This window comes from Rhinichthys klamathensis, unplaced genomic scaffold (assembly GCF_029890125.1).
Source record: "Rhinichthys klamathensis goyatoka isolate OS25496 unplaced genomic scaffold, OSU_Roscu_1.1 h1tg000147l_1, whole genome shotgun sequence".
NCBI lineage: Eukaryota > Metazoa > Chordata > Actinopteri > Cypriniformes > Leuciscidae > Rhinichthys > Rhinichthys klamathensis.
In genome coordinates, this window is record NW_026606682.1 from 2,441,901 (window position 1) to 2,457,085 (window position 15,185).

At 36.7% G+C, this 15,185-nt stretch overlaps 1 protein-coding gene across 1 annotated transcript; it reads left to right on the plus strand.

The window, feature by feature from the left end:
• Positions 1 to 1,088: 1,088 nt before the first annotated feature.
• tspan31 (tetraspanin 31) lies at positions 1,089 to 8,801 on the plus strand. The gene is made up of 6 exons (XM_056258022.1): positions 1,089 to 1,295; positions 4,740 to 4,907; positions 5,044 to 5,124; positions 5,232 to 5,372; positions 7,012 to 7,122; positions 7,956 to 8,801. Exons 1-6 carry the CDS (start codon positions 1,233 to 1,235, stop codon positions 8,028 to 8,030), a joined length of 639 nt encoding a protein of 212 aa, XP_056113997.1. The 5' UTR covers positions 1,089 to 1,232; the 3' UTR covers positions 8,031 to 8,801.
• Positions 8,802 to 15,185: the final 6,384 nt, after the last annotated feature.

Below are 15,185 nucleotides of genomic sequence, written 5' to 3' on the forward strand. Positions count from 1 at the left end.
CTCTGCTCAACCAATGAAGCTCAAGCAGTAAACACGTGACGCTTCAGCGCTGGTTTAAATATCAGTCCACAAGGTTCAGGATTTACTATAATCTTTAAATCAGCGCCCCCTTATTATTACATCAGAAACAGTAATATTCAGAAGCGTTTAAAACAAATTCACGTTAAACATGAAAATGATAGCTTTGTGTGAAAATACATGAAAATACTTGGCTTTCATGAAGCACGCATGTTTGCAGACAGGAGAGCAAATGTACTATAAAATCGTCCATGATCATATCAAGGTTTTCAATTAAATGTCTTTAACTGAGTATGTTAACTAATTAACTTGGAACTACAGTATGAAAACATGCGCGTGGTATTTGCTATCAATATGATAATTTAGTGGGTTGATAATTTCGTGCTTAAAATATTAGAAAATAATAACTTAATTAATAATTTAATTAATAGCTGTGATATAAAACATTGCTATAAATGACAATTACATTTTAGACACATCCTTGATTTAAAACGATGTTAAGACTGGAAATTGAAGAAATATTTTGAGGGTTTTTTTTACACTCTGGCTGTTTGTAAAAATCTTAATATAGCAGGTTTTATTTCAGTGAAAATTATGTTTAAATTGTATGCTTAGGAAATTCCTACAAACAAAGCACATGAGTGAAACTTCTGCCGCTAGAGGGTCTGCGGCTCCGGTTGACGTCACCGGCTAGCTCAGCCCAGGCGATGGGAACCGATTTCCGCGAATCAGTTCTTTTGAAAAGTCATTTCAAAGAATCAATTAAAACGATTCAGTGATTCATTTATTTCATGACCCAAATTCGTCATCATCACGTCGTAGACATTCATTCAAAAAACGTTTCTGTTTTTTTTAACGTTTTATTTGAGGTTAATTAACAATGCAATTTATTGTGAATTCATGTGTCTTAGTTCAGTTTGCTGCAGCCGTGATTCATCTCATTATTTATTATAACCAAAAAATCATTTGCATTGGAATTAAACAAGATTCATTCAGTCGCTGACTCGCGTTTGGTACCGCGAATGATTCAGTTCAGTCGGTTTTGTGAACCGGTTTAATTGATTCATCAAAAGCATTCGACTGAAATGAACGAATCGGACATCGCTAGTGCTCACCACACGAGAAGAAGAGCAGTTTATAGCATACTCACATCAGCGAAAACAACATCAGCAGCACATCATTTCATCTCACCGGTAAATGCCTGAAGATTCAACATGGTTTGCGGAGGATTTACGTGCTCGAAAAACGCCCTCTGTTCGCTAAATGTAGTTTATATGGTGAGTCGTATGAATATATATATAGCTCAGCTAGCCTGTTAGCAACGGCTAATCCTGTAAAAAATACTTAACATTAAGTTCTACATTTATACTGGATATAATGCGTATTATGGACCTTTTTCCTTAATATTTACTCTCTTGGTCTCTTATTATTGCTTGGTCGTTGGTGAGGTCTTTTATTTATTGCTAACAGTAACGTAAGATGAATCAGCTAGCTAACGTTACTTATCGTCACAGGCTGTACTAGTTAAATCAAATATTATTGTTTTGCTGTTAGTAGTGAAAGAAAACATCGGTTTTATGTGTTAATATTAAGAATGTTTTTGTAGTTTGTTTTTTGTAGAATAATGATGTTTCGCCATGCAGTGTTGCATAATCGTCCTTATGTTTGTTTGTGTAATCTGTTTTTCATTAACTCGTTTTGTTTACTTTATGGATAAAGTGTATTTTTAAGTTATATACAAAATTTGTGTATTTATGTCTATTTCACGACCGATTAGACTGATTGCTCTGAAAGACTTTGGTCTGGCAGCTTCATGCATGTAACGTTATCTGTCAAAACTCAAATGTCATTTCAGATTTTGCCGAGTTAATATTCATGCTTGCTTAATATGATGCACACAGTACTGAGTCACTGATCATGTATCTATAATGCCTCTGACTCACATGCGATGACAATACTGGGTTAAGATCACAGTGGCACAGTCACACTCACACTCAGCCAAAAATGAAGGACGTTGCATTCAGCCAGAGCTGTAAATGAGAAGTGCTAAAAGACTTTGGGTGGTGTAGTGTAGATCTGTGCTAGTAACCCAAAGGTTAAAACCCTTTAAGGTAAAGACACTTAACCTCAGGTTACTCCACAGGGGCTACTTTTGCTATAAGTGTACTACTGTATGTCACAGAGCCCCAAATATGATCATCCTTGTGCTAGGGACCCCCATCCTAAATTTTAAAAGACAGCTATATATTTTCTTGTGTAAAGAACCAATTTATACTGTGAAAAAATAATATTATAAATATGTGTAAAATATTATTTATAACAAATATTATTGTTACATTATTTTTTTTCTATTCACTATAGTACTGTACTTTTAGATAATTTAGATTTCTCTTTCTTTAAAGCTGCAGTCCGTAGTTTTTCCTCTTTGTCGCCATCTGTGTTTGAAATCTGCAATTGCAGACATTCGCAGAATTATCAACTTATGTGAGTTGTGCCTCGACACGGCGCGGATGAATCTAACCAACATAATTTTCACCGGAAAATTTAATCTTAACAAGTAACATCCACTTTTGTTCTGACCAACTAAGGGGGAAAAAAGCATTGAAGTAAATGCGCTGATTAAATCTTCTGAAATTGTTAATGTTCAACATTGCATTGCGTGACTACATTTAATGCCCTTCTGATATTTATCCTTGTTTTAAAGCATGGGCCCGGTTGCAGTCTCTTCTTTTCTGTAGCCACTTCGAAGTCCAAACGAAGTCTTTTGCATTTTACAACGTATGAATCTCTAGTTGTCACTGGGGATTGTCGTTTGAACCTTTCTGGATCCGCTATCGAATTCAAATTGACATTCACCAGTACTACTGGAATTAAAAACATTATTAAAAGCTTACGGTTTTTAATCGAGCTAAGGCAAGCAGATGGGCTAGTTTTGAACACTGGCTGGTTATGTACTTGCTCAATTTATTTTGGATAATGTTTAATCCAAAAAAGTTACGGACTGGAGCTTTGGATTTTTTTATTTTCTTTGTTTGTTTCACTAATATATTTTATATTACTTTAATTTATTTGTTGTTTTACATTTTATCTCTTTTTTTTCCTAGCAGACCTAATTTATACTATGAAAAATAATATTATAAACATGTAAAATATTATTTTGACTAATTCATTTCTATTGTTAAAAGATTCTACATGCTAGTACTGTGCTGTTAGATTATTTACATTCCGTTCTTTCTCCTTTCTTTTGTTCCTTCTTTCGTTCCTTTGTTTGTTTTACTAAATTTATTTTGTTTAATCTTATTTTTATTTATTATTTCTCTTATAATTATTTTCTCAAAGTTTTTTCCCACTGACCCCCCTAGTATTCCCTAGCAGAACCATTTACATTTACATTTTTCTCTACTCATAGTACTGTACTGTTAGATTTTATTTATTGAAATGTATTTATTAATATTTACTCATTTAAATTAATAATTTATTTATGTGTTTAATCTTACTTTCATTTTTTTTATTTACAGTTTTACTCTTAAGTTTTCCACGGGCTCCCTAGAACTCCATTGTGGACCCTAGTTGGAAAACCCTTCTGTAAATCACTTTACAATTGAGTAAAATCATTAATTAAATATGCAGTTTGCACAGAATCCATCACTCAGACCATTTTATGGTGTATTTGACTTGGTTTTGGTTCACAATGTTCTTCATAATGTCATAATCGTACCCCTCATGCTGGCATTTAAGGAGGGACTGTGTGTGTACACTGTGTACATTGTTCGGCGCTGGGTTTGGCGCGTGATATGCTGCCCATGTGCTGCTGTTTGGTAAATATGTTGCTCTCTGGACCTGCAATCTTTATCCTGCTGCCCTTTGCTTTGGGTTATATAGATTCCAGACAAACCCTTGAACTGCAGATTGACACTAGTCACAGCTTAGCTTGTTGAAAGGAAGTGAAGTAGACTTGACTTGTTTCATGTTGCTGTCGCAGTAGTTGTAATGAATTGAAACACAATATTAAGTACTCATCTTGATGTATATATTTTTTTTAACAACTGTAGACGTCACTTCAAGTCAACATTAAATCAACTTTGACCTTATTTACTGGTCTTATTGTGAATGCATTCCAGAGGAAAAGGTTTTTTTTTTCGTTTTTAAATCCTCCTCTCCAACTACCTGTCATATGGAGACCACGCCCAGCTAGCTTTTGGTTAACATGATAATAATGGTTAGTCCCTACTGATAGTCATAACTACACTATCTGTGGACAAAAAGCATATTTTCCATTCATAAGTTGCCAGCAGTTCTGGCAAAATAATTTTTGCAAGCGTCAAATGAACTGTAATTTATTTTATTTTAGATGTCTTGCCAGTGTACTATTTTTAACCTTTTAACTTACAATTGTAAGTTAAATTAAAAATGTATAAAAAAATGAAATGAATTAATTGAATTAAAATGAAAGTTAATTGTAACATACTTTGTTTTAGATGTCTTGCCAGTGTACTATTTTTATTGTATTTTATATGTATTTTTTAATCAACTCTATGGATAAAATCAGGTCCCTTTTTTCTCTCGTTAATTATGCTGTTCAACTAGCTAACATCATGTCACATTATGGAAGTAAAATGGGTTGTGAATGCCATTTCATGTTGACTTGAAGCGCAATATAGTGTTATTTCAGTTTGTACTGTTGTGACATGTTTCTGATTGGTCTCTTGTTTCATCCTCAGCTGGTGGGTCTTCTGTTGATTGTAGTAGCAGCATGGGGGAAAGGCTTTGGCATCGTCTCCAGCATCCACATCATTGGCGGCGTGATTGCCGTGGGCTTCTTTCTGCTTCTGATCTCCATTGTGGGGCTCATTGGAGCCGTCCACCATCACCAAGTCATGCTTTTCTTTGTATCCTTTAGCAGCCTTGTACTGCGTGCCTTTTGTAGTTCTATGCCCATAGAAATGGTGTTATAATTGTAAATATTTGAATAGTTCTCCCATCCGAAAGTTGTTAAGTCCTTGACAACAAATGCTTTTTGTACAGTACATGGTCATTCTCTTCATTGTCTTCCTCTTCCAGTTTGGAGTTTCTTGTTCTTGCCTGGCCATGAACCAGGGTCAGCAGGTAGGCCGAATTCATTTTAAAGCACACTTGTTGTTGTTGTTGCACAATTGTTTGTTGAGAAACTGAGAGTGATTCCTGGTTTTTCTCATGTCCCATTACCAAAACAGGAGAAGCTGCTGACCTCGTCCTGGAGAATAATGAGTAACGATACAAGAATAAGTCTTGAGAAAAAACTGGACTGCTGTGGCCTGTTCAACAACACTCATCCCCAGACAGATTTTGTGTCTGACTTAAACCTCTGTGAATCTGTAAGAATACCTTCTTTGTCTTCTCCTTTTTTGTTTTATTTTGGCTTTCTACCACCTTATTGAATAGATAAAGTTGAGAGAGGACAGGATTTTGAGAAAAGGGAGATACGATGAGCATGAGTCACAAAAAAAACGATCTCATGGTGCGTTCAAGTCATGTCAGAAAGATTGTATTTACGAGTTGAATGCACATGAACGCTACCACAATGTCCTTAATACGAGTGGGAAGCTCACGATTTTCTTTAAGCACCGATGTTTACGAGTTGGGACTTTCTACTTTCAGACAAACACAATTAGAGTTATACCAAAAAAATATCCTTGATATGATCCTTAATAGCTCTTCATACAGCTCCAAGGGGTTAATAAAGGCCTTCTGATGCGATATAAGCAAAATATCCATATTTAAAACTTTATAAACAAAAATAACTAGCAGATGGCCTACGCTAGTCGACTTGCGCCAAAAGAGTAACTTCTGATGCGATGTAGAAGTAGCGTAAGCTTTGACGCCGTTCAAACAAATAGGGCTGGGCAACAAACTCAAGCGCCTCTTCTCTTATATCAAAATCCTCTGATATTAATCTTTAAAATTCTCATTTTAGACATCTAACTCTTGACTCTTAACTTTTGGGTAAGCTAACCCTAAAGGTATTTAGCATTGATATTGTCAGGCTTTTCTATTTATAACGAAGTAAGCTAATTACCTACATAAAATATGAGAGCATTGTAATATAACAACAAAATATGTAACGATAAAGTTTACAGTGGCTTCATAAATTAATTAAAAACATTAAAAAGCAAAACGCATCTGATCCACATTCGTGTTCTTAATTTTCTCGAAGTATAGAGTTAAAAACCTTGCTGTATTTTTGTGTAGTTAATTAAAAGAGTCTACACCGCCATCTTACTCCGACGAAAATAACTTGAACGCACCTGGTGTCGTAAACACGTCTTCCCACCTCGTAAATATGAACTTCCCATGAGGAATTGAATGCACCATTATTCTAGCAAAGAACTGTCACTTAAGCCCAGTATACTTTGGGTTTCGGCGTATCGCGACGGTCCACGTGACATAATTTTCGTCATTGGGAGTGTCCGCGGACGGTGTGTGTACGACAGGACATGCACAAGGTAAATGTTGAGACAGAAGAGTCCACTATAGGTGACAATATGCACAGTTGTGATGTACTGTGCAGTAGCCGAAAAAGAGTGCGGTTCAAAGAGTGATAGAAAACCGTAAACACAGCATATCCTTCTTTTTGTTTTGGTTCTTGTTCTAAACTTTGCATATGCAGTGAAGGATCCGCTACTTTACTTCTATCCATCCTTACACGACTCTGACGTCTGGTAGAGTATAAAAAAAAGCAATTGTACTTTGCATGCGTGTAGAACTTGTCCGTCCGCGCTCATCCGTGGTTGAGTAAACTGTGTGGACACGGCTGTGCGCAAGACAGAGCAGAATAAGGGAAAATGAAGTGAACCCGGGCATTTAGACAGGAAGAAATGGTCTGACCCAACAGGTAAAGGGTCACACTACTGTTTATTTTGTTCTAAGATGAACAGTGAATGGACCATTTATTTCTGATGATGACCTGTAGATGTGAAAAATGAGAGAATAACACCCTGCTTTCTTTTCCCGCAGCTATGTGTAGGAAAGAAATCCTGCCTCACCTGCGGTGAAAAGATGCTCCAACATTCATCAGAAGCTCTGAAGATTCTGGGAGGAGTCGGCCTCTTTTTCAGCTTCACAGAGGTCAGTTCAGATCACATGCTGTGTGGGCCGCACGTGAATGCCACAAAAAAGTTGAAAACTGGAGATCTGGACTTCTTTTTTGTCCTGTCTTTCCGAGGTCTGGGCATGTTAGTTAGAGAATAAAGCTTGAAATAAATTGTAATTGATCATAAATAAGTTGTAATTAAGAAAGTGGCGTCCTACAAAAAAATACATTTACAAACTACATCTTCATTAGAAGGGTAAAATACATTAAAAAGTATCAATTACACATTCTTCATTTTAGTTTATTTTCTATTTTTATTTCAGTTTTAGTCATTTTTCTAGTAATTTAATTGTATCTCAACTTTATTTTATTTCAGTAAGTTCCCAAGGTTTCGTTTAAGTTCATATTCATCTAATATTTGTTTTTTTTATTTTAGCTTTATTTTTACTAAAATATTATTTTTATCTTTATATTTATTTTTATAACAAACAAATTAACACAATTGTTTCTTTATTTCTAATAACAATTTTTTAAAATAGTTTTAGTTAACAATACTAACACAAACATACACACAATATGTTACTGTATGTATGTGTGTGTATATATACTGTGTGTATATATACACATTTAAATAATGTTAGAATATATATAATATTACTGAATATATATATTTATTGAACATTGAACATGGATCTCTTTTAAAATATTTCTGATATAGCCTATAAATAAGTCACTTCCAGTCATGCATTAGTGTTAATTTGCCTGTAATGATAAAATCATTTTATCACATTGACTTTGTCTCATTAATAGCTATATATTAAACTCCAGAACTGTATTTATAATATTTTTTTCCCCCTTTTTTTCTCAGATCTTAGGAGTTTGGCTGGCCATGCGCTACAGGAACCAAAAGGACCCGAGAGCGAACCCCAGTGCTTTCTTATAGTCTCTCAGACCGTCTGTCCTAAACTACGTTGAGTGTAGTCCAGCTATTCCAGTTCCCTTTTGCACAGGTAGAGTGGAGCGCACCAAGAGACATTTCAAGCATTAAACACAGATCCCCGACACCCCGTTCAGAACACACAAGATAACGCACCACACTCCACATACAAACACATCCATTTTGATGATAGATCTGACCCATTTTCCACACAAGGTCTGCAGAGGGCTAATTTAAACCAGCAGGAGGAGGGATCATGTATGATAGGATGCTCGTTCTGGCACTCCCTCCATCCTTGATGTGAGAAGCTCTTCCTGTTCTGTGTATGCAAACCGAAAATCTGCAATGTAAAAGCCATCGATGTCTGCATGTTCATAGCCTCAGAATAGTTTCCTGTGACATGGTCAGCTCACTTATGGACACATAACCAGGTATGTAGTGCTGAAATAGATTCAGAAAGTTATCCCACATCAACTATATTAATGTTTAGTATCAGTTAGGGTGAAATTCTGTCGCGTATCTCCCAGGAAAACAGCATCCAGGTCTGCCTCGAATGAGTGCAGACCTGATAAACACCGGTGTTTTGTGCAATGCTTTATGGAATCCGTCTCAATGAGGTGACCTGTCCAGCCTATGGGGTGTTAGTTTAGGAATTAGACGTAGAACGTGAATATTTAAAAAAAAGAAAATAAAAACTTGTGTAACTGAGCCATGTGAATAGGAGGATTTACCCTGCCGACGGACTGCAGCCTTCCTGTTGTACATATAGTGACAGGGTCGACGACGTTCACCGATTTACCGCTTCTTTTCCATCCTTATTTAAAACACAGAGACCCTACCGCCTCAGCCGGGCCTTGCTATTCTCACTGGACTTTTTAAGTTCTCCATTTCCTTTGAAGCTTAGTATTACTCAAGGATATAATGTTTTAAAATCGAATGCATTGTTTTGTGGATGTTTGTGTTGAAATAAGCTCGGCGTGCCATTTATTTCCAATCATGTATCGCTTCTTTTCAGCAATTTTTAAAAACTGTACTAACAGCACTATAGGTCCATAATTTTAGCACTGAATAATGTGCCATTTCAATTCAAATCCTTCTTATTTTGTGTTTTGCCAAAATCTCTCTCTCGGTTTATGTTGCATTTCTAATTTTTTCTTGTTTTGTGCTATAAGTGTTAAGTTGCCATTCACTGTGTGCGTTTTTTTTTTTTTGCAATGTTGAACATTGTTATTGTAGTAAATAGATCATTTGTAATAGCTTATGCGCACGTGCATATGTTGATTCCATATGTCCAATATGTTCTTGTGTTAATTTGCTTACTCATATTAATAGAGGAACATATTGGCTAATACTCTCAACCACTTTGGTTTCCACCCCGCATGATCGAGAAAATGGGAACACTGAACCATCACTCAGTACAGCTCAGATGTGTTCTGCTTCACTTGGTCATGGTATTATGAGTGTTTCACTGATGGATTTTGAAGAGGTGAAATCAATGTCTGTGCTATAATAGTTATTTATTGCCATTGTGAGAAGGCCACAGTACCCGACTCAGTGAGCTGTAAGCACCCTTTCCCCTGGATTTGCCTTGTATTTTTGAAACTGACTTTTCCAATTAAATATTCTAAGATCAATACCTGTGCAATTCTTTTTTCTTCTTCTTCTTCATGCATTCATCATGAGTTGTTTCTCAACTGGTTTTGCGTCCAAACCCAGTTTCAGAGCAGTTTGCACTCAACGAATAAGCAAATTCTTATTGTTGATGAATTATGAATATTTATCTTATAGTGTTTATATTATACTTTCAAAGTCGCATTTCTAAAAAGCGAAGCTGCGTTATACATTGCTTTGACTCATCGATTTTTTTCTTTAATAATGGTTTAAAGGCTGAAATGTAAGTATTTTAGTTGTTGTCCTACTTCTACAAAGTGAATTTGAGTTTGCTGGGACACGCAGCCTTTGATGTCAACTGCAACAAATATGGGAAGTGTTTCTTCTCCATTTGAAAAGTTGATATGCTGGTTTTATTTAGCATTTATTTGAATTGTACAAGATTAATGTGCATTGTGACATTTTATTATTTGTATTTAGCTTTGTCTCCCCCCCAACAAAAAATGGGTTGCAACCTATCAGTTGACAACCACTGGATTAGAATATCAAAGCAAACTGCCATTTGTTGTCATTTACTTGAGCTGGAAATCACAAAAAAACAGCAGGTGTTTACAGTTCATAAATGCATTAGAGTTACAGCATTTTATTTCCACAACTAATAATCCGTTATGACAAAAAAATACTTTTTTTTCTTCTCCAGCTCAGTCTGTGAGATCACTTACTTCCTTTGTTTTCAATGTTAAGCTGCTTATTTTCTTGCAAACAACTTACACTAAGCTGTTATATATAGATAATGCAACTTGAGTAGGATGAGTGTGTAAAATGATTCATACAGGACCTGAAAAAATATTTCATGTTGTTATCTTACAAAATGTTCCCCTAGTGAGAGACAAAACACTGTTAGTTTGCTGTAAAGGTATTTTCTTGTTGCAATGTCTCTCAGAGACAAACGATTTCTTTGTGTAATACTCCACTTCAACTCTCAGCGTCAACAACAAACGTCCTGCTGTGTGTCTGCGGATTTATATTGTGGCCATGCTCTGTGATTTTACATCATGGGTGAAGTCATTATAAGGCAAGTGTCTTTGTATCTTAAAATGCACTGCCCTCATGTGGTGCCCACTGGAACATAAAGCAAAAGCAACAAACCCTTTATATATATGATCAAAAAAGCAAAGGCTGGTCTAATATGTAAAAGCTTCACATAGGTTTTCAAAAACGCAGGTGGGGGAAGATACAAAGGTCAGATGAATGTCTGCAGTATCATCTATGCAAAGCCTTCCTGTACTTGTTCAATCTTTGAATCTTATCATTTGCAAGTTGTCACCTCATTTGCACTGATGAGATTTAGCACATCAATAATTGTTGCCAGTGGCCACAACAAACAGATCGAACGCGTCACAGCTGAAACCATAAGCACGTCAGCTGGATTTAAAATGGAAGAACGGTGCATTTTAATGTTAGAGTTTTGTGTTCGAATTATATGCAAAAATGTACAGCTGATCTAATATTTTTTTTGTCTTTCTGTGCTTCTGGGTGCTTATGTTAGTCAAATGTGCACTGTAAGGTGTCTGGTTTCCTTGAGTTTCCGGTCAACAGGACTTAGGTCATGCTCAGCAAAGCGAACCCCTATCTTGTCAGCACACTCAGGCTCCAGGTTGGGACACGTGCCAGTTCTCCCTCCTTTCCATGAGTGTCCATATGCACAAACCAGTCTGACCACCTGTCAAGAGACAGATATAGCAAAAGGTCTATGAGATGTTTGAGAAGCAAGGGCCTAAATGTAGAAGTGCAACATATTGAGTGTTATGACCAGTAATGGGAAAACATCTCTGCATCCTGACCTGGTGTTGTCTGCTATGACCAATGCTATATTTGTTGGCTGAGTTTGATCCGGACAGATGATGGAGCGGATCGTGATTCCTCATGCAGATCCAGTCGGACAAACAGGAAGAGTAATCTCTCCCATCAGGACGGGGAGGCGAGCGGGTCAACAGCAGCATAAATAATGAAGACGGACCTGCTCGGCTGTCTGTGACCAGCATCGAGTGTGTGTACTGGACACTCCGATTGGTCAGCGTGACCTGTTTGGAGAGGACGGTCCTGGGACAGTGTTTGGAGTATTAAGCCAACCTGTGCACTTTCTAAACTCACTAAGCTTCATTTGAAATTTACATTCCAGGTTCAATTCAAGTTAATCTCAACCGACAGCATATGTGGCATAATATTGATTACTACAAAATGACTCATACCTCCTTTAAAAAAAAATTGACAGCAGCAAAGTTGTGAAATTGGATATTTTACACAAAGGGTTAGTGTTTTTTTTTTTCCCCCAAACTGAAATTATAGCACACATATTGTTTTTATCTTATGGCTATATTGAGTTTTTTTAGTCTTTATGAATTGTCCCCCTTTACTTCCATTGTAAGTATCTATCTATCATTCAGTCTAGCTTATTCAGTTTATCTATCTATATTTCTGTCTGTCTGTCTATCTTTCGTTCAGTCTATCTATCTATCTATCTATCTATCTATCTATCTATCTATCTATCTATCTATCTGTCTGTCTGTCTGTCTGTCTGTCTGTCTGTCTGTCTGTCTGTCTGTCTGTCTGTCTGTCTGTCTGTCTGTCTGTCTGTCTGTCTGTCTGTCTGTCTGTCTGTCTGTCTGTCTGTCTGTCTGTCTCTCAGTCTATCTATCGCTCAGTCTATCTATCTATCTATCTATCTATCTATCGTTCAGTCTATCTATCTATCTATCTATCTATCTATCTATCGTTCAGTCTATCTATCTATCTATCTATCTATCTATCTATCTATCTATCTATCGTTCAGTCTATCTATCTATCTATCTATCTATCTATCTATCGTTCAGTCTATCTATCTATCTATCTATCGTTCAGTCTATCTATCTATCTATCTATCTATCGTTCAGTCTATCTATCTATCTATCTATCTATCGTTCAGTCTATCTATCTATCTATCTATCTATCGTTCAGTCTATCTATCTATCTATCTATCTATCTATCTATCGTTCAGTCTATCTATCTATCTATCTATCGTTCAGTCTATCTATCTATCGTTCAGTCTATCGGATATACTATATTTGGATCGGCATATACGTCTGCGTGTTCTAGGTCCTGCCCTTATCCAGCAACTCGGACCCCCCCAATACAGTAAAACTGCACATTTTAGAGTGGCTTTTTATTGTGGACAGCCTAAGGCACACCTGTGCAATAATCATGCTGTCTAATCAGCATCTTGATATGCCACACCTGTGAGGTGGATGGATTATCTCGGCAAAGGAGAAGTGCTCACTAACACAGATTTAGACAGGTTTGTGTACAATATTTGAGAGAAATAGGCCTTTTGTGTACAAAGAAAAAGTCTTAGATCTTTGAGTTCAGCTCATTAAAAATGGGGGTAAAAACAAAAATGTTGTGTTTATAATTTTGTTCAGTGTATATGTATATATATATATATCTATAATGGTTTCAGTTGTGAAAGCCCATCAGTTGCATACATTGCATCTTTAGTGTCTCTTTAGTCTTCACCAGTGAGTGAGAACAAGGTATTAGAACTTTATCATATAAATATTTCCCAGGACGTGTCTGTCTGTATTAATGTACGTGTGTGCGTCCACTCACTTGGTTCCAGTTAAATTATTGATGTGCAAAACGGACACCCTATATGCCTCTGTGCAGCATAGTCATGACATAACAATAAATCAACAATATGTCTGTGCTGATTTGTTTGAGATTGATCTGTAGTGCCAGAGAGGACAGCAGTGAGTCTGACTCACTGTCCATTATAACTGATGAGGATTTATCAAAGTTATGCAAGTATGTTTATGTACAGTATAGCCCCATAAGTATTTTGTGTTTCAAGGAAGAAAATAAAGTCATATAGGTTTGGAACGACATGAAGGTGAGTAAATGATGACAGAATTGAATGTCATTTTATTAAATTACAAAATATCAAACCAAGTGGCATCTTAGTGAACTAACCTTATACTTACGTTTTGGCTTTTAATTAACCGTGGCAGTGATTTTTAGTGGATAAAGTCAGTTTCTTTTTTTAAAATCAAATTAACATGTTCCGTAGTTAAACCTGTTATTTTAAACTTTTTAAGAATTTTATAACGACAAATTACAACGTTTTTTTAAGTGTTCATGTGCTTTAAAAATGTCTTAAAAAAATCTAACTTGGTTTGATATTTAGCTGTTTAATAATATTTAATACATATTGATAGGGCTGTCAAATCAAGTAATCGTGATTAACCGGATCTAACATAAAAGTTTGTTTTTATATAATATATATAAAACACATATAATATATATATATATATATATATATATACACACACATATATATATATATACACACACACATATATATATATATATATACACTCACCGGCCACTTTATTAGGTACACCTGTCCAACTGCTCGTTAACACTTAATTTCTAAGCAGCCAATCACATGGCGGCAACTCAGTGCATTTAGGCATGTAGACATGGTCAAGACAATCTCCTGCAGTTCAAACCAAGCATCAGTATGGGGAAGAAAGTTGATTTGAGTGACTTTGAACGTGGCATGATTGTTGGTGCCAGAAGGGCTGGTCTGAGTATTTCAGAAACTGCTAATCTACTGGGATTTTCACGCACAACCATCTCTAGGGTTTACAGAGAATGGTCCGAAAAAGAAAAAACATCCAGTGAGCGGCAGTTCTGTGGGCGGAAATGCCTTGTTGATGCCAGAGGTCAGAGGAGAATGGCCAGACTGGTTCGAGCTGATAGAAGGGCAACAGTGACTGAAATAACCACTCGTTACAACCGAGGTATGCAGCAAAGCATTTGTGAAGCCACAACACGCACAACCTTGAGGCGGATGGGCTACAACAGCAGAAGACTCCACCGGGTACCACTCATCTCCACTACAAATAGGAAAAAGAGGCTACAATTTGCAAGAGCTCACCAAAATTGAACAGTTGAAGACTGGAAAAATGTTGCCTGGTCTGATGAGTCTCGATTTCTGTTGAGACATTCAGATGTTAGAGTCAGAATTTGGCGTAAACAGAATGAGAACATGGAACCATCATGCCTTGTTACCACTGTGCAGGCTGGTGGTGGTGGTGTAATGGTGTGGGGGATGTTTTCCTGGCACACTTTAGGCCCCTTAGTGCCAATTGGGCATCGTTTAAATGCCACGGCCTACCTGAGCATTGTTTCTGACCATGTCCATCCCTTTATGGCCACCATGTACCCATCCTCTGATGGCTACTTCCACCATGTCACAAAGCTCTAATCATTTCAAATTGGTTTCTTGAACATGACAATGAGTTCACTGTACTAAAATGGCCTCCACAGTCACCAGATCTCAACCCAATAGAGCATCTTTGGGATGTGGTGGAACGGGAGATTCGCGTCATGGATGTGCAGCCGACAAATCTGCGGCAACTGTGTGATGCCATCATGTCAATATGGACCAAACTCCCTGAGGAATGCTTCCAGCACCTTGTTGAATCTATGCCACGAAGAATTGAGGCAGTT